This window comes from Penicillium waksmanii, assembly GCF_028829765.1.
Source record: "Penicillium waksmanii strain IBT 27052 chromosome Unknown utg000005l:1.0-5232799.0:1.0-5237142.0, whole genome shotgun sequence".
Classification (NCBI taxonomy): domain Eukaryota; kingdom Fungi; phylum Ascomycota; class Eurotiomycetes; order Eurotiales; family Aspergillaceae; genus Penicillium; species Penicillium waksmanii.
In genome coordinates, this window is record NW_026643252.1 from 3,983,784 (window position 1) to 4,001,585 (window position 17,802).

The 17,802-nt window shown below is 51.7% G+C and overlaps 6 protein-coding genes across 6 annotated transcripts; 3 read left to right on the top strand and 3 right to left on the bottom strand.

Annotated features, from left to right (window-relative positions):
* Positions 1–588: 588 nt before the first annotated feature.
* Positions 589–2,053, bottom strand: N7481_006392 (pyruvate dehydrogenase (acetyl-transferring) subunit E1 alpha; the record flags this gene model as incomplete). Its single annotated transcript, XM_057265611.1, has 4 exons — positions 589–1,094; positions 1,179–1,633; positions 1,713–1,846; positions 1,934–2,053. 4 exons carry the CDS (start codon positions 2,051–2,053, stop codon positions 589–591), a joined length of 1,215 nt encoding a protein of 404 aa, XP_057123331.1.
* A 1,490-nt stretch (positions 2,054–3,543) lies between these two features.
* On the bottom strand, positions 3,544–3,813 carry N7481_006393 (uncharacterized protein; the record flags this gene model as incomplete). The annotated part of the gene is made up of 1 exon (XM_057265612.1): positions 3,544–3,813. The coding sequence occupies one exon, from the start codon at positions 3,811–3,813 to the stop codon at positions 3,544–3,546; it is 270 nt and encodes an 89-aa protein (XP_057123332.1).
* Positions 3,814–4,877: 1,064 nt separating this feature from the next.
* Positions 4,878–5,111, bottom strand: N7481_006394 (uncharacterized protein; the record flags this gene model as incomplete). The annotated part of the gene is made up of 1 exon (XM_057265613.1): positions 4,878–5,111. The coding sequence occupies one exon, from the start codon at positions 5,109–5,111 to the stop codon at positions 4,878–4,880; it is 234 nt and encodes a 77-aa protein (XP_057123333.1).
* A 4,325-nt stretch (positions 5,112–9,436) lies between these two features.
* Positions 9,437–12,601, top strand: N7481_006395 (VWA and PH domain-containing RING finger protein; the record flags this gene model as incomplete). The annotated part of the gene is made up of 2 exons (XM_057265614.1): positions 9,437–9,680; positions 9,756–12,601. The coding sequence occupies 2 exons, from the start codon at positions 9,437–9,439 to the stop codon at positions 12,599–12,601; spliced, it is 3,090 nt and encodes a 1,029-aa protein (XP_057123334.1).
* A 1,113-nt stretch (positions 12,602–13,714) lies between these two features.
* Positions 13,715–15,093, top strand: N7481_006396 (M48 family metallopeptidase; the record flags this gene model as incomplete). Its single annotated transcript, XM_057265615.1, has 3 exons — positions 13,715–14,400; positions 14,506–14,972; positions 15,044–15,093. 3 exons carry the CDS (start codon positions 13,715–13,717, stop codon positions 15,091–15,093), a joined length of 1,203 nt encoding a protein of 400 aa, XP_057123335.1.
* A 348-nt stretch (positions 15,094–15,441) lies between these two features.
* Positions 15,442–17,400, top strand: N7481_006397 (chaperonin-containing T-complex subunit CCT8; the record flags this gene model as incomplete). Its single annotated transcript, XM_057265616.1, has 6 exons — positions 15,442–15,500; positions 15,614–15,984; positions 16,120–16,253; positions 16,309–16,671; positions 16,743–16,952; positions 17,002–17,400. 6 exons carry the CDS (start codon positions 15,442–15,444, stop codon positions 17,398–17,400), a joined length of 1,536 nt encoding a protein of 511 aa, XP_057123336.1.
* Between the last annotated feature and the right edge of the window lie 402 nt (positions 17,401–17,802).

The window sequence follows — 17,802 nt, forward strand, 5'->3', positions numbered from 1 at the left end:
TTATTATTTTACCTTGCCACGATACCCATGATGCGCAGCGTTCGTGTTTAGATATTACCAAGTTTACCATTCAACGATTGAAAATATCACTTACTATCCCATTTTAAATTATGAGGCTAGTCATAATAAGCCATTTGACTCTTTCCGAATCTTCCTTCGAAGGTTCTCTTACTGGTAGTAACAGGGTATGCTGCTTTCATGCTTCCAAAATCTCGCCCACGCGCACACTCCGGCCTAGAGAGCGGCACCTCAGCATAAAAAAACAACATGCGTGGACTTCTGGATCAGTTTCCGCAAATCAGATACGTATACGCAAGTTACTAGGAACAGCTACATTGAAAAAGAAAACTTCATGGAACCAATGATGATTTCTACTCTAGAACAAGAAACCAGGACGAACGAAGAAAAAGTAGTCATCGGCTAAATTACAGATAAGGGGTAGATAGAAACAGGGATACACTGCGGGAATCTTTCCACGGAGAGAAACTCCAGAGCCCCGTGGAGGTGTTAAAACGACAAGATTTTCAATAGGACCAGGACCGTCGAATCCGAGAAGATCAGGTCCGCACCGTCGGGTTATAATTCCATCTAGTAATAGAAGGTCTCGTCAACGGTACGGCCACGCATCCACTTGGGCTCGGAGCCGCGGACGTAGATGTCCTCGAACAGGTTGCGGGAGCTGTTCTCGGGGGCGACCATCTGCTCGGCCTCGGAGACCTCGGCGTCGACGTAGGCGCGAGCCTCCTTGTCGATGGCCTTGAGCTCCTCCTCGGAGGTGACGCCCCACTCGAGCATCTTCTGCTTGAGACCGGCGATGGGGTCGTTGGTGCTGCGCATGCGCTGGATCTCCTCACGGCTACGGTAGGTGGTACCGGGGTCGGACATGGAGTGACCACCGTAACGGTAGGTCACGTACTCGAAGACGAGGGGACCGTTGCCGGAAATGGCGTAGTTCTTTCCGTACTGGACGGCGGCCTTGGTGGCCAGGACGTCCATGCCGTTGACCTTGATACCGGGGATGTACTGACCACGCTTGTAGTACTCGGTCAGGGCGGAGGAGCGGGCGGCGGAGGTACCCATACCGTACTTGTTGTCTATAGAACGGGTATATTAGAAATTTGATTCGGATAGCAAGGGAGAGAGCTCAAAATTGAGAATAACAGGGTAAAAAAACTTACTCTCACAGCCGAACAGGGCGGGGAGGTTCCACAGCTTGGCCATGTTGAAAGCCTCGAACACTTGACCCTGGTTGGAGGCACCATCACCGTACAGGATGATGGAGGTGTTGGGCTGCTCGTTGTACTGCTGAGCGAAAGCCAGACCAGCACCGACGGGAACCTGGGCACCGACGATACCGTTACCACCGTAGAAGTTCTCGGCGAACATGTGCATGGAACCACCCTTGCCGTACGCGATACCCTCGCGGCGGCCCAGGAGCTCACCAATGATCGACTTGACGGTACCACCGCGCATCAGGGCGAAACCGTGGCAACGGTAGGCGGTAATGATCTTGTCCATGCGGTTGATAGCGTGCTCAATACCGACGGCGACGGCCTCCTGACCGGTCGACAGATGGCAGAAACCGCGAATCTTCTTCTCCTTGTACAGGCGATCGGCAGCCATCTCCATGCGACTATATCAAAGGGAAAAGGGCAAACGGTTAGAGCGAGCTTCTCGCAAAGAGGCAGAAGGTGAAATCGGGGGGCGCATACCGGATCGAAACCATGTCGTGGTACATCTGCTTCAGCTCCTTCTTGGTGGTCTCCAGGGTGTATGGGGGCGGGTCGAGCTCGTAGGTCTCGAAGCTCTCGTCGGAGAGGCGGACGGTGAAGGGCTTGTCATCCTCCTGTATAGCGCAATTGCCAGTATCAGCATTGAGTCCTTGAGGCCTCGTATGGCATTTTCCCATTTTCCGGATGAGATCTCAACAAACCTTCGGGATGTTCTCGGCGTGCGCGGAGGCGGCGTCGGTGGTGACAGAGCGACGGGTGATAGGGGCGAAAGCCTGGCGACGCAGGGGCGCGGCCTGACGGGCCACAGTACGGAAGAGCATGGTGAACACTGATTCCCAATTGACGATGGGAGAAGGATGAGGTTGATAGCGACACTTTTCCGTGAGATGTTGGGAACAAACTTTCCCGATTCCCTTACATAATCTTTCCCATTCGGGGGCCGCCGGTGTGGCTGATGCAAACAAAGCAAACCCGGAGCTGGCCTACACTGGACTGGGGAAAGCTCAATTCAACACCCTGGGCCAAGTGTCATGGAGGTACGGGAGTATTAGTGAAGCAATCCTAAGAAGGTCATAATATAGGTAAAAGTCATTCAGCATGACACACACTACTTGCAAGACCATTTGGAGTGGTTACCCCCATCCCCCTCCTTGATCTCCGTCCTTCTCCGGTCAAACCCTGTTTTTCCCGGCTTGTCCCAACAGGAATGCCCATGCAAAAAGTATGAGCTCCTCAGGGGGGGGGGGGAGGAATAATTCGGGCTACAAGTGAAGGATCATTTCGAAGTGTCTTTGTCCGAAGGTGGTGTAGGATTTAAGCTCCGGTAACTCTCCGATTCCTCCGGAGCAATGCCCGACTTGCCACTTGACGGCCCCGAGTAGGCTCCCGACTCAACAGATATTCCACAACGAGTGATGCGGGTGCGATACAGTAGAACTACTACCGGTAGTTAACTGGTACTTATGTACTACTATATCTCAGCCACAAGTAGAACCACTCCAGTCGGATCGTACCCACAGGCCAGCGCCTCATTCATCAACAGCGGGGCTATCACCCCTCTCAACAACCTTGATCACACGCCCATGCGGCCATGTCCAAACTTGTACCCTGTGTCACCATACATATGGTAGTAACGCGACACATCTAGCGTGATTAGCCTAACAGGTCCGTTTTTGAGAAAGCAACTAATGCATCCTTCGTACATGATGAGATGTAAGTTACGACTTATCTATTTTGGATTGAATTATGGATATATCGGATTCTAGGGTCCGTCCATCCCATCCTATGAAATATGAACAGTTGAATGATGACCTTGGGATTCTCTGAGGACCAACAGAATATACTTCTATCTGCAGGCGACGAGTCAAGTGTTTGTTTGCTTCTTCCTGACCCCACCATGACAGTTGACACATCGATTCTCACTTCTTGATTCCAACGTCTTCTTGAATCTAGGTCTCATTCCTAAGGATTCCCAGGTGAGCGATGGGCGCAAGAAAAGTGATATGTCGTTAACCGTGCACCCCTCCATAACGCCCGGTCCATGCGGTTGATCATCACCCGTCGCGAATCAGTAGTTCAACAGTTCAGTCCACCTTTCGGCCGGTGCAAAAATACAAATATACCAATCTTATAGAAAAAAAAAAAGAATCCATCTTGTAATATAGACCCATATAAAAACCGATAGAAGACAGAAGACGATTTGACCGTATCGCGACCTGAAACTTCTACTAGTAATCCACAGGATTCAATTATAAAAAAAAACGGGCCCCAAGGCTATTTTAGAAAAAGGCTGGCTGAATCGGAACTGGGTCTAGACACCTGACGCTACGAGATTCCGAGTCACTCTTAGCCCGTGATAGAACCAAACAGCTGGAATTGCCTCCCATGGACCAGGATTCACCGGTCTTCCAATTGATGAATGGCCATCGGCGCCGTTTTCGCCGAAGACGAGGATGGTTGTTTCAGGGTCCGGGTTAGGGAGTTTCATACGGGCCCAGTCTGATCGAATCTGATCTTGATCTGAGCTGAGCTCCAGCGTTTGGAAGATATTGATCTCAAAAAAAGTTCTTTCTGTCGTCATTGTCGTCATCGAGCGTCGCTTTGATAAAACGTTGGCCCCAGTGCCTTGGATGTAGATAGTGGTGGACAGGGTACATATCTATAACCATGAAACGCCCTGCATAATCACGCAGTGGGGGCGGTCCATGTCGAATCACAAACATGTGCCCGATCAGCAACTTTTTCATGAGGATTCGATTTAGAGTTCGCTTTCGTATGTCTATGCAGAAGACAAAAGACAAAAAAGAAAAGAAAAAACCAAGAAATCATGCTAAAACCATACATGTACATAATACACACACACGCCATATTCTCGGACCCGGTCGCACGTCCACCAACCCGAAGTAGAACCGACCCCTGTTCCTCACATCGTCACCCTGCAGCACGAGTCTGCACACTAACTCCTTCAGGTTTCCCTTGGGACCCGATTCCTCATTGGACGGGTGAACCCCCCATTCCTCCTCGAGGCACTCAGTACGGGAAATCCGACTCGATTCTGCACCCAACTGAACTGAACTGAATTGACTCGCTCGCTAACAAGAGCCCACCAACGGACGACCGTTTCATTCCAAAAACCTTAAATCGCCCTACAGTACAGAACTTGCCAGTGAACAGCAGTGAACGTACAGAGTACGGAGTAACCAAATACATAACGGACACACCTTCGTTTCCTTCCCCTTCTCCGCCCCCCCCCAGGTTCAGCGCACACACTACGGAGACGGAGTACGGAGTAATTAATCGACCCTCCAATGCCACGGCCACTAAACCGTGCACCTGGTATGTAAAAGCCGAAGAAAGGGGACCGGGCCCATCGCCGATTTCCCACGCTCTGAAACACCGGTTTCCAGCGATCCTGAGGGCACGGATATCGTCGCGGCCTGGGTTCCGGCTTAGAGGTCGCCAGTGGTCCAGTCCGTGGTCAATACGGAACTGGAGGACGGAGTGTACATCATACTCGTACGAGTACGGGGTAACGAATAATTGGTGCTAGTGGTACGGAGTACGAAAATAACTTGAAGAATACCGATATGTATGTATGTATAGTATAGCACAGTGAAAATGGAAAAAAAAAACACACTTTAAAGATCAATTATGAGAGACATCAAACTTAGCCTTGCCCCGTTCTCGACTTTCGACCTTGACTCGTACGGGCATGCAGTGTGCAGCAGCAGCAGCAGCAGCGGTGCGGTGCGGTGCGCAGTGCAGTGCAGTACAGTGCAGCGCCGGTCGCTGCATCGTTTGATTGGCCCGGCGGGATTCCGAAGCGATGCGCGCACCTTTGCCCCCCCCCGGCAAGCTTTCAAAGACGTTGATCTTCATGCAGATTACTGGCCGCGCGCAGTAGTGTGCTGCAGGCACGGAGGTAGAGAGCGGATTGCGCGAGAGTATGAGTAGTAGCCAAGGTACTGGTAGTCAGTAGTACGAGAGAGAAAGAGGGAAGGAAGAGGGGGAGGGGAAGCAAATGATCCGAAAATTGAGCAGGATGAGGATCTTCTACTAGTACTCGGTAGTTTGGTACTTCTTCCCAATTTTCGTTTACTTTCACTTTGCGCTGGCTCTTCTTGGGATACGTCGGCTTTGGATATTTTTAATCATAATTATACATATTTTTGAGGGTGTGAAATTAATACAGACTAGCAGGCTACGTGGAGAGAAAGAGAGAGGGAGAGAGGGGGCCCTGAAGGTAGGAAGAAAATTACTCGTAGATTGCGGATACCACGAGGCAAGGTCGACCATAATAGCCGTCAGCAGCGGATGGGGCGATTAATTTGCGTAGGGCCCGTTGACAGCTTCAGGGGAGGGGGGGGATGGGGATCAACCTAACCTACTAGTATGTACATAGTTCACGTAAACTGTGGACAGGATTCCGGAGGAGTTACCTCTAGCAGCAGACATTTACGGAGTACAGAGCAATCTTCATTGGAAAATCCCAGATTACTCAAATACGAGCAATGGCTCGAAATTGGGCTTGAGCTATCTTCTGTAAACGTGCTTAGTTATATTCTCCGATGCGCAGGTGCCAATCACTCCGCCAAGGGGTGATCGTTGACAGGTCAAGTTAACTCGTCTCCATAGTGCATCGCGCCTGTTATGTACGGTACATACCTATGTCGTGACAGTCAGATTACAGACATCTTTCGGATTGGAGATTGAGACAAAGATTTGGGCCGTATCTCGTACATCGTACTGTATGGAGTAGTTATGGAGTACAAGTATTCGAAGAGGGACAAGGTCTAGGTCTACATCCATAATACAATCCACACCAAGCTCTGTACTCCGTACTCCGTACACCGTACACACGCAAGCATTTACAAAGCGAGTGGCTGGAATATGACAGGGGGGTAGCTGCCGATCCGGCACTGGGACAGTTTTGCACAAGACAAGGTGGGGGACCTCGTTGACGAGACGACCTCTCAAAATGAAGAAAATGGGGTACTGATCGGCAGTCGCACGCGAAGTTGGCAAATCCACCGTGGCGGCAGAAACGGCGCGCGAGTCGAGGACTACTACTACGGAGTAGGTACTAGTACTCCATATTCAGGGATGATGGAGTCAGTGATGTGCAAATAATCTCCCTTAGCTTCTTGCACTCTTGTTTTTCTTTGCACATCGCTGCCACTAGTGGTGGGACGACGGGCGAGTGTGGGGATTGCAGCGGTCTATAGCGCGGCGAGAGCGCGGCTCGTAAAATCAAAGTGGCGATGAAAGGGGAGGGGTGTTCAGGGGAGATGGGATACTCCAAATGGATCTCGTACGGGAATAAGAAAGAGAGAGGGGAGGGGAGATTGGTGGAATGGTCGGGTTCGGATCGTATTTCATTCGATTGGACGGGACGTGCTGGACTCCAGATCCCTGGCATTTGGAAGTAATTCTCCGTTCCAGTGTGGTCCTTGGTCTGGTCTTCATCTTGGTCTTGGTCCCTGCGTGATCAGGGATAGCATTCGCCAAAAAAGGATCACCAGATAGCATTTGCCGAGTTGCTGAATAGACCTGGGTCAATGACGTCCACTCCGCAAAAACGAGGCGAAAGCTTATTCGAGGCCCTGAAAATGAACCAAGTTTGAAGCGGTTGGCAAGTGACAGAAGCCGTTGGAGTGATCGGCGCTTCCTTTCGGCAAGGCAAGGCCAAAGATTGGGGCCTGAGGCACAAAGTATTATGTCAGCCAGTCGATCACGCGGTCCCATCCGGGGGTGACCAGGGAATGGTCAATTCTTGTTCATCGACCCATTGGAGGTTAAAAAGATCTGATTGGAGATCGGGAGCCTCCGTTGGAGATGAACAGGTGAAGAAATCGGTTGACCAGGTTCGTGGGAAACCGACCATGGTCGATAGTAACCATGACGGGGGTTCCAAGGGATCGTCGGCAGGGGCAAAATGGAGAAGATCCGAGTCGGATGGAAACTGTTCAAGGCATGCCGAGATAACCTTTTGCGGCCAACGGAGTCCGAAGAGAGACCCGAGAGAAACGGCAGAAGTAGCGAAAAAAGAAAAGAGAAGAAAAAGAAAAAGAAAAAGAACTGCGCTGCAAAAAACTACGTACTGCAAACTTTAATTGAACTTGTTACATACGAGGCGGGAATCCGGAAAACCCGGTGTCAGGCTGAGCGAGCGGCGAACTCGGGGTACCTCATACATACTCGTAGTAAGGGTTGCATCTTGCTCGATTTTTCTTACAGATACACTTGGTACAAGTACCTCAGGTAGGTACTATAGAATCGCCACGGCGACTAGTCGCCCGCCAGGATTCTCACTCCCAATCCTTCCGCCCCGGAAGGTGAGCTGAGCCCTGGCTGGGCGCCAATGGAGGCTCAAGCTTGATACGGAACGCGTCAGGTAGTTGACCTAGTAGCGTAGTGGCGCAGACGGAGACGGAGATATAGATGGAGATGGGGACGTGAACTATGGAGTTGTCTCACCAGGCGAACACCAGGCGAACACCTTCCCATTATAGGGGAATCTGCGTAAGTGGAACACTGAGTAGCCATACAAAGGGACCGGAAGTTTTTCAAATTGATATTTTGAAAGTAGTTTGCTGCAGGCTACTGCGTAGCGGAGGGGCCGCGCCAGGTGGTGTAGAACGGTATCAAGCAAGGGGGAGGGTCGAGAGAGAGGGGAACCTGCGTGTCATCCACAACCACCCACATCCACGTTTTTTGACTTTGTAGGGATACTTTGTACCGAATTCTTTGGGTCGATAGAATATTCCGTGAGGCTTCCGTGGTCCACGGGTGGTTTCAGGGGACTCAATTCTGGGGATCTAGAGGATACCACTACTAGTAGTAGAGGAACCTCGAGAAACTTGAATGACCCACGGGACACCACAATAGCACCGGCGGGCGTCCATGGCTCGCCCTGGTTAGCGCAGCAGTTCGGCAGCGACGGTGGAGCCGCGATCGTGCGCTGCTACGATCGTCGTGGGTTTTTTTTTTTCCGAATTATGTTACTTAGTCTCGAGCTAGTGTCTAGTTTCTTTTAGTCTCTTCCCCTATTGTTCTCCTTTCATCTCCTGTCTCTTACCCTGTACACTGTACACTTGTACACTTGTACCCTGTACAATACAGTACCTGTACTTCGCTCATACGTACAGTGTGTACATACTCAGTACACTTGTGCACTGCCGCTGCACTACATTCTCTCACAACTCATACACTCCCTAACCCACTCAACCACCACTAGTCCACTTCGCGATAGTGCGATCGTTGTCCCTCTGGAATTACTCATTTTTTTGTTTTTGTATTTTTTATTATTTTTTAGACTTTCGGGGCGTCTCTCGACTTCTTTTCCTTCCCTTTTTCTTCCCACCCCACCCTCCTGGCCCTTTGGGAGAAATCGCCCATGTGGAAACCCAGACTGTCGCCCAGATCGGAGTCCAAGAGGAGCGATTCAAACCACCTTCATCTACCTGAAATCGGCTTTCTGGGGCGATCTAGAAAGAAATCCCTTCAGCCTGGTAAGTTACTACTCACTTGCGAGACCCATTCCGTTCCTTCATCCTCTCTCCTCCCTCCACCATTCGGCCTCATCGTCAGACCCGCGCAACCTCGTGGCCATCAGCTCTCGTCGTGCCCGGAACCACCGATCTGAGACTGAGACCAATTGCGCCGGTTCGAGATGGGATGTGTCCACCGACCTTAAACCACTTTGCCCCCCGTATCCTCTCTCCACTCTCCTTTCTCTTTTCCTTCCTTTCCCTCTCATCCGCCTTCTCTCCCCCCCCTCCCCTGAGACGTCCTGTCTTTCTTTCATATTCCCAGCTGCCCGATTCAATCTACGATCTGCTGTCTGTAACAGACCACGACCTGCATATCAGCGTTGCCTTTTCGCCTCCCCGCAGAGCTAACGGGACTCCGGTGACGTACAGAATCTCAATCGCGGCCAGATTCGCCCTCCCGCTCTAGCTCCACGCTTCGCTCCTTTCGTTCATTAACTCGTAGGCCTGACCGGCCCGAGAGCACTCTTTCCAACTACACCACCAACACCGTCACCCAGAACAACAGCTCCAACAACTCCTATAGACCCCGGGCCCCCCTCCACCCTCGCCGATTCCATTCATTCAACCAACCAGCCGGCCTGGCAGTCCCCTTCCCATACCAATCGTTCTAGTGCCTCGTATAATTCGAGATCCGGCAGACAGACTAGCCAGATGGAGGTCGACCGCACTCGCACTCGGCGGGAGAGGACATTCGTTGGTGGTGAGTGCGCCGTCTGTGAAGAGCCGTTGGAGCATACTCTGCGCGGAGAGCGTATTCTCCAATTATCATGTAGTCATGTGTCCCACGAAGCATGCTTCTATGAGTATATTCGCGAAATTGACTCGCAATACTGCCCGACCTGCAATGCGCCGCTAGGCTTAGATGCGAGTCGAGGTGGAAATGTCTTAGATGTTGGTATGTGAACAGGAGATCCCCCAATTCTGCCAATCCCCGAGTGAAGCAATTGCATGACTAACTGAAATGCGACAGAAAAAATATCCAGTATCGTGCGCTCTGTGACGATGAGCGATAGCGCCACAACTCGTAGTGGTCTAACAACCCCCACCCCATGGGATCAACATTCGTCCCGTCGAGCACCCAGTGAGGGTGGTAGTCGATATAATGGTCCAACACAATCGACCTTTAGTCGTCAAGATAGCCGACGGGACAGTCGCGACACCACTGGACAGAGGGAGCGCGTTGAGAGGTTAACTGCAGTTGCCCACTCCCACCACTCCCACTCCAATTCCAACTCCCACGCTCCTTCCGCCTCCGCTTCCGCTTCCCGACAGCCCCATTCCCGAAATGGCAGTGCCGCGGGCTCGTCAGGCGACTATCACAACGATGGTCAGCATACGAGTAGCGGACGCCGCCATGACTACGATGTGCAAGCGATGGAATCTGACCTCAGCCCCCGTCCCGGAGTTGCGAAGAATCCCATCCCCGCCCCAATTGTGACGGTGCGAAGCGAGTTCCCCACCATGAACCGATCTCGCCAGCAACAATCCCTTACTTGCTTGATCACCGTGGAGGTGCCGGAAGGCAACTGGCGCCCTGATGCGGAGGATCTTCGACACACTCCCTCTGGCCAATCGCAGCCCGATGAGCCATTCTCTGCCCGATTTGGAGGCTCACAAGATGCTCGATCTCTTCAATATGAACCCGTCGAGAACATGGATGAGATTGCGGAGGAGCTGAGGAACCGGGTGGATAATTGGCACGGACTCGAGTTTCAACGATTTGGCAAGCTCCGCCTGCACGGACAAATGCGCGTTGGCAAGGATCGGGAGTCATGGCAAGAATTGGAGTGCTATCTCTTCGGAGAGATGCTCATTTGTGTCAAGGAGAAGAAGATCGCCGACTCCCGCAACCAATACGAGGAGTCAAAGCCCAGGACTCGGTGCACTCTGAAGGGTTCAATCCTGATCAAGAAGCACTTGAAATCGATCGAGTCTGCCTCCGACGAACCCGTTCTGACTCTCAACCTTTCCGTCAGCGAATTGCCTTGCTTCTTCCTACGTTTCCCGAACCGCAACCAGCTTGAGATGTGGCGCCGTTCGCTGATTGATTTGCACCCGGTAGAGAATATCTCACGCCATAATGACTATGATTTGGATAATTCGGGCGCCGAGGAAGATGACTACCGCACCAGCCGTATTCAGCGGCAGGCATCCATCAACTCTTCATATGGCGCCGGCAAGTCCAACAACACCGCCATCACTGACTACACCAACCCTGACATGGAGACGCCGTCTATCGATTCATTCCACATTCCCCTCGACCTCGTCGTGGTTATCCCCGTATCCTCGTCTATGCAGGGCCTCAAGATCACCCTTCTCCGTGACGCCCTTAAGTTCCTCGTGCAAAACTTGGGCTCCCGAGACCGTATGGGCTTGGTGACATTCGGCTCGAGCGGTGGTGGGGTTCCTTTGGTGGGCATGACTACCAAGTCTTGGAACGGATGGAACAAGATTCTGGACTCCATCCGGCCTGTGGGCCAGAAGAGTCTCCGTGCTGACGTGGTGGAGGGTGCTAATGTAGCCATGGATCTGCTGATGCAGCGCAAGTTCAATAACCCAGTTTCGACTATCCTGCTCATTAGCGACTCATCGACCTCCGACGTGGAAAGTGTTGATTTCGTCGTATCTCGAGCTGAAGCTGCCAAGGTCAGCATTCATTCTTTCGGCCTTGGTTTGACCCATAAGCCGGACACGATGATCGAGCTGTCAACTCGTACCAAGGGTTCTTATCTCTACGTGAAGGATTGGATGATGCTGCGGGAGTGTGTTGCTGGATGCCTGGGCGCTTTGCAAACCACTTCACACCAGAATGTCAAGTTGAAGCTGCGCTTGCCGGAAGGATCGCCTGCCAAATTTGTCAAGATTAGCGGTGCCTTGCATACCACAAAGCGTGCCACCGGCAAGGACGCCGAGGCCGCGTTGGGAGATCTTCGATTCGGTGATAAACGTGATGTCCTGGTGCAACTGGTTATCCAGCCAGACAATGCCACTCAAGACAACATGCCCCAAGATCCTTGGGAGAGTCTAGTTTCGGGTCTGGAGGCCCTCGGTGGGGGTATTGATGGGGATGAGCAACGGGTTCTGAGCGTCGAGGAGGTACCACTGATCCAAGCCGATCTCACCTACGGTGACCTCCTCCGCGACGGTCATCTAACACACTCGCCTCGCCCATCTCTCCTGGCTATAACGATGCTCCCTCCAAACCCCAGAGCCAAAGGCAGTCGTCCGATGACCCCTCCCATCCCACCCCACCCATCGATCGTGCAACGCCGCATGGAGCTCCTCACATCGGATATGTTAACCCGGGCCCTGACTCTCGTTTCCCGCGGCCAGCATGATCGGGGTCAACATCTGCTCAACGAAACAAGGAGTATTCTGAAGGGTCTCGGCAAAGGCGGTCTCCCCCCTCTACCCCCAGGAGTCCCCCGCTCAGGAAACAGCGATTCAGGCAGTCGCACCGACACACCGAACTCGGCCTCCCCAACACCCTCATCAAGCTTCGCTGAAAGCCATGCCTCCTCTGTCTCGGACGCGAATACCATCACACCAAGCTCCTCTGTCGATGCCCAGACCATGGTTGCACTGAACGCGGACCTCGACTCGGCCCTTGAGTGGATTAACCACCCCGCTGTTTTCAGCCGTGATTCTCGAAAGGCCGTGTTACAGAGCATCGGTGTGATCTCTTCTCAGCGTGCTTATACATACCGCACTCCCTCGGAGGGACACTGGGCTCAACGCATTTCTGGCGTGCGACGATTGACGGATAAATCTAAGGATTGGCGTGAGATGGGCGATGATGCGTTGACGGAGGAGTGAGATATGCGATAGAGTGGTGTTCTTTCCGTCCCATCTCCTTCCTTTGCATATGCATATATCCGCCTATCTCGACATTCGTACGCCATTCTCGTCAAGCCTGTCATGACCCTTTCTTTCTTATACTATACCTCCTCGCTACCCCATTACCTCTACTACTTCACCCCCTCCCTCTTTCTTTCTGCATGCTTGTTCTTCTTTTCCTTGCCATGATACCACTTTGTTCCCACCATGACTGCGCGGCATGATTCCAGGGGCTTTTTGTTTTCGACCTGTTTCCGTTAGGCTATGGCCTGTGGGTTGGTCGTGTTGTGCATTTGCCTCTGATTCTGATTCCGATCTCTGATTTCATTCTGTTTTGGTTTGGTTTGGTCTGGCCTTGGTGCGGATGGGGCTCTTTACCTGCTTTGGGATGTCTACTATGCCCTTATTTCCTTTTTACCCTTTCCCTTATTACTCCCCCCAACCCAACGCCCTTTTTGGTACATTTTGGTTCATCTTGATGAATTATTTCTCCTTTTCCTTGGAATTTTTCTTAGGATTGATTTGGTTGGCTTTTCGACTGGATGCCTGCATGCGTGTCCCGAAAATATCATGATTACTGAACTCTGGTTTTGTTTTGTTTATAGCTAACCCCCTCATCTCTTTTTGCATAATTGACTGCCCCCGCTTGTGAATAATGAATGACTGCATGTGTTGATTTAATTGAAGATTTTTCTGTCTGATTTTGGTTTATTCGTGAACTTGGTTGTAAAGATTTGGATGTTGGCGTTGAGTAGAATTGGAATTTTGTGGCCTTTCAACTTTCAAGTTGAACACAGGACATTGCAGTTGGGTATCGATATTTACAACTAATTATTAAAATCTAATGAAATAAGAGGACTAGAATGATGAATTTGCTGCCATAAAAACCCCAAGTAATCGGGTATTTTCTTCACAAGGTAGAAGACCCTGGAAGATCCGAGTGTAGGCTAGGGTAGCCTACCTAAACGCCGGAAGTGGCTGCTTATCGCCGAGTCCCAGCCGCAAATCATTCGCTTCCACTCCGACTTGACTCACTCACTCTTTCACCTCTCCTTCCTACACTCCCCAACCACCTATACAAAAATAGAACCGATGTTCACACAACTGACTCTTCGCGCTCTACGCGCCGCACGAACACCCGCATCGCAACCCTCGAAATACCTCCACCCGCTCACCTCGCTCACGCGCCTAAAAACACCAGCACCCCGAATAGCATCAAGATGGCTTACAATATCAACGACCCCCAGAACCAGAACCAGACTCCCATTACATCTCCACTCAAACATAATCCTTCCACAAACAACCCAACGCACATTCACCTCTACGCCAAGGTCTTCATTCCGCACCCCAACCAAATCCAACTACCAATACCAAAGCCGACCAAACTACAACCGCTTCGGCGGCGGCGGCGGCGGCGGTGGTTCACAACGAGGCTCGATATTCCTCACCCTCCTCCACAAATCCAAACCGCAGCACTTTGTGATACTCGGAATCGGGATCTCGGGAATCTACCTATATAATACAGACGTGGTAGAGATGACAGGTCGGCGACGCTTTAATTGCGTATCCGCGGAGCGCGAATTGGCAATGGGTGCCGAGAGTTATCGGGAGATTCTTGCTTCGGAGCGTGGGAAGGTTTTACCTGATTATCACCCTCTTACGAAGAGTGTTGATCGCATTTTGCAGAGGCTTATTCCTATGGCGGATATTGAGGGTGCTGAATGGAAGGTTCATGTTATTAAGGATGATGGGATGGCGAATGCGTTTGTTTTGCCTGGGTGAGTTACCTCCCTCCCTCTTTCTCTCTCTCTCCCTCCCTCTCTCTCTCTCTTTTCTTTCTGCGCATGTGCCGAGCCGATGCGATGCTAACATTTGGCTTACAGGGGCAAGGTATTCGTCTACACCGGCATTCTACCAATCTGCCAAGACGAAGACGGTCTCGCCGCTGTCCTGGGCCACGAAATAGCGCACGTCGTAGCGCGCCATCCCGCCGAGCGCATGAGTACCAGCGTTCTGACGATGGGGACAATATTTCTCGTCTCAATGCTATTTGATGTTTCGGGACAATTGTCGTCCATGCTGGTTAATCTGATGTGGAGTTTGCCCAATTCGCGCACGCAGGAGGCTGAGGCGGATAATATTGGTTTGATGATGATGTCGAAGGCTTGCTTTAATCCCGAGGCAGCTGTTAAGCTCTGGCATCGCATGCAGCAGCAGGAGAAGGGGGCTCCGCCGCAGTTTATGTCGACTCATCCGTCTAGTTATAATCGGGAAGAGGCAATTAGGGGGTGGTTGGAGAAGGCGGAGATGATTTATCAGGATAATGATTGTGGTTCAATTGGGAAGTATAGTAAGTTTTTTTCCTTTTGGAACTTGAATTGGTTAGGTTTGGTTAGGTTGAGAAACTGACGAGTGATATAGTGCCTAGCTTCCAGAATGCGATTAGGTCGCATGGTTCGGCAGTGTGGTGAACTTGAGCTTTAGCTTGAGCTTGAGGCTTAAAGCTGACTCAACTGCCCATGTAATATATTCATACATGTACACTATTCTCATGAAATACAGCCAATTATTGTATTTTCTGATATATGAAACTGAATTTTGTAAAAAGTACCATAATATCAACATTTCCTACTTCCTACTAGTTACTAGTACTACAAGTAGCGCGGGGCGGTCAACCAGTTCCCCTCCGTGCAAACGCAGCAAACCCACCGTCCACCCAAAAATTCCCCGGGCACCTCTTGACGAAGCTCATCGACTCCCCCTTTTGATTTGACCCCCTTCATATCCAGTCAAATCCACATCGGACGCGACCTTTCACAATGTCGCTATCCATCCCTGGGCCCTCTCAGCAGGGCCTCTTCAAGCAGGGGTACCAAACGTAAGAAGATCCCTCCCCCCCCAAACACATCCAAATCCCACCTCCTTATCCGCTCGGAGGGGAGGCTGCTCTAGAAGCTAGCCAGCCAGCTAACCACAATCCCATCGATACAGCCACGACGCTGAGGATGGAGCTGTTATCCGCAACATCGAGGCCTGCCAGGCCATCTCCGGCACCGTTCAGACTTCCCTGGGCCCCTACGGCCGCAACAAGATCGTCATCAACCACCTGCAGAAGATGATTCTGACCTCCGACGCTGCGACCATTCTCCGTGAATTGGATGTTGTGCACCCCGCTGCTAAGCTGCTGGTTATGGCCAGTCAGCAACAGGATGCCGAGATGGGTGATGGCACAAACCTGGTCATCGTTCTGGCCGGGGAGTTGCTGAAGAAGGCAGAGGAGCTTATTCGTTTGGGATTGAAGACCAGTGATATTACCTCAGGCTACGAGAAGGCACAAAACTTCGCTCTGAAGACCCTAGAGGGTATGTTTGACTTCCCTCTTTTATATTCGAGTTTGGTGGGGATGTCGGGATAGGGGAGGGTCGACTCTCATGACCGTTGTCTCCGGCTTTTTTTTAAGGTGGATAATTTGCTAACTAGTACCCTTCTTGCGATAGATCTCGAGGTTGACCGACTCAAGGAGATGCGTTCCACTACCGAGCTCACCAAGGCCCTTCGGACGGTCATTGCTAGCAAGCAGTCTGGCGTTGAGGATACTTTGGCGGAACTGGTCGCGGAGGCTGTCCTTGCCGTGCTTCCCAAGAACCCCCCTCAACTTCAACGTGGACAATGTGCGTGTCGTCAAGATTATGGGTGGTAGCTTGGAGCAATCCAAGGTGGTGAAGGGTATGGTCTTCGGACGTGAGCCAGATGGAATTATCAAGCAGGCTCGCAAGGCCAAGGTCGGCGTGTTCAGCTGCCCAATTGATATCTCGCAGACCGAGACCAAGGGTACCGTTCTGCTGAAGAATGCCCAGGAGATGGTGGACTTCACCAAGGACGAGGAGTTGCGCCTGGAGGCCGCTATCAAGGAGCTTTATGACTCCGGTCTCCGCGTTCTCGTTGCTGGTTCTACCGTCGGCGACCTCGCCATGCACTACCTCAACCGCTTTAACATCCTGGTTATCAAGATTCTTTCCAAGTTCGAGCTCCGCCGTCTGTGCCGCGTTGTCGGCGCTACCCCTTGGCCCGTCTCGGCGCCCCCATGCCCGATGAGATGGGTACCGTTGACGTTGTCGAGACCACCGAGATCGGTGGTGACCGTGTCACCGTTTTCCGTCAAGAAGATGCCAACTCCGCCACCCGCACATCCACAATCGTCCTGCGCGGTGCCACCCAGAACCACCTGGACGATGTCGAGCGTGCCATCGATGACGGCGTGAACGTCGTCAAGGCCATCACCAAGGACCCCCGTCTTGTCCCCGGTGCCGGCGCCACCGAGATTCAGCTCGTCGAGCGAATCTCTGCCTTCGCTGACAAGACCCCCCGGTCTGCCCCAGCACGCCATTCGCAAGTTCGCCGAGGCCTTCGAGGTCGTTCCCCGTACCCTTGCCGACTCCGCCGGTCTCGATGCCACCGAGGTTCTCTCCCGTCTGTACACCGCACACCACCGCACCAACACGGATGCCCAGTCCGAAGGTGCAGAGGAGGGCAGCTCATCCGAGGAGGAGGAGCCCTACTGGACTACCGGTGTGGACCTGGAGGTCGGATCCGGCGGTGACGGTACTCTCGATACTGTTGACGAGGGTATCCTCGACTTGATGGCGTCCAAGAGCTGGGCCATTCGCCTTGCCAGTGAGGCTGCCCGCACTGTTCTCAGCGTTGATCAGATCATCGTTGCTAGACAGGCTGGTGGACCGAAACCCCCAGGCCCCAACGCTAACTGGGATGAGGATTAAACGTTTGATTATGAGGCTTCGAGACCGCTGGGACGTTGATAGATCTACGTACGATATCACGAAAAAAAAGTCGGCTGGTGTGTATAGCAGAGTATGATAATACATCCCTACATTTTGGTCAATCTTCTTCCAAGTTCTTTTGTAGATATACCTAGTACAGTAGATTCAAGCAGCCAATAAGGGGCTTCGTCCCTGGCTAATGGAAGCTTCCCATAGTAGAGACGAAGATATAAAGGCTTTGTGCTGCGCTTTCTTCCATTTCTCCCGAATCAATATTGTATCATCCATTATCCCAGATTTCTCATCATTTCAACTACGCATGCCTATTCTTTAGTATTCTGTTGATAGTACCCCATCTACTCTGTTGATGGTTTGTAAATGATGGATGACTAATATCACGTG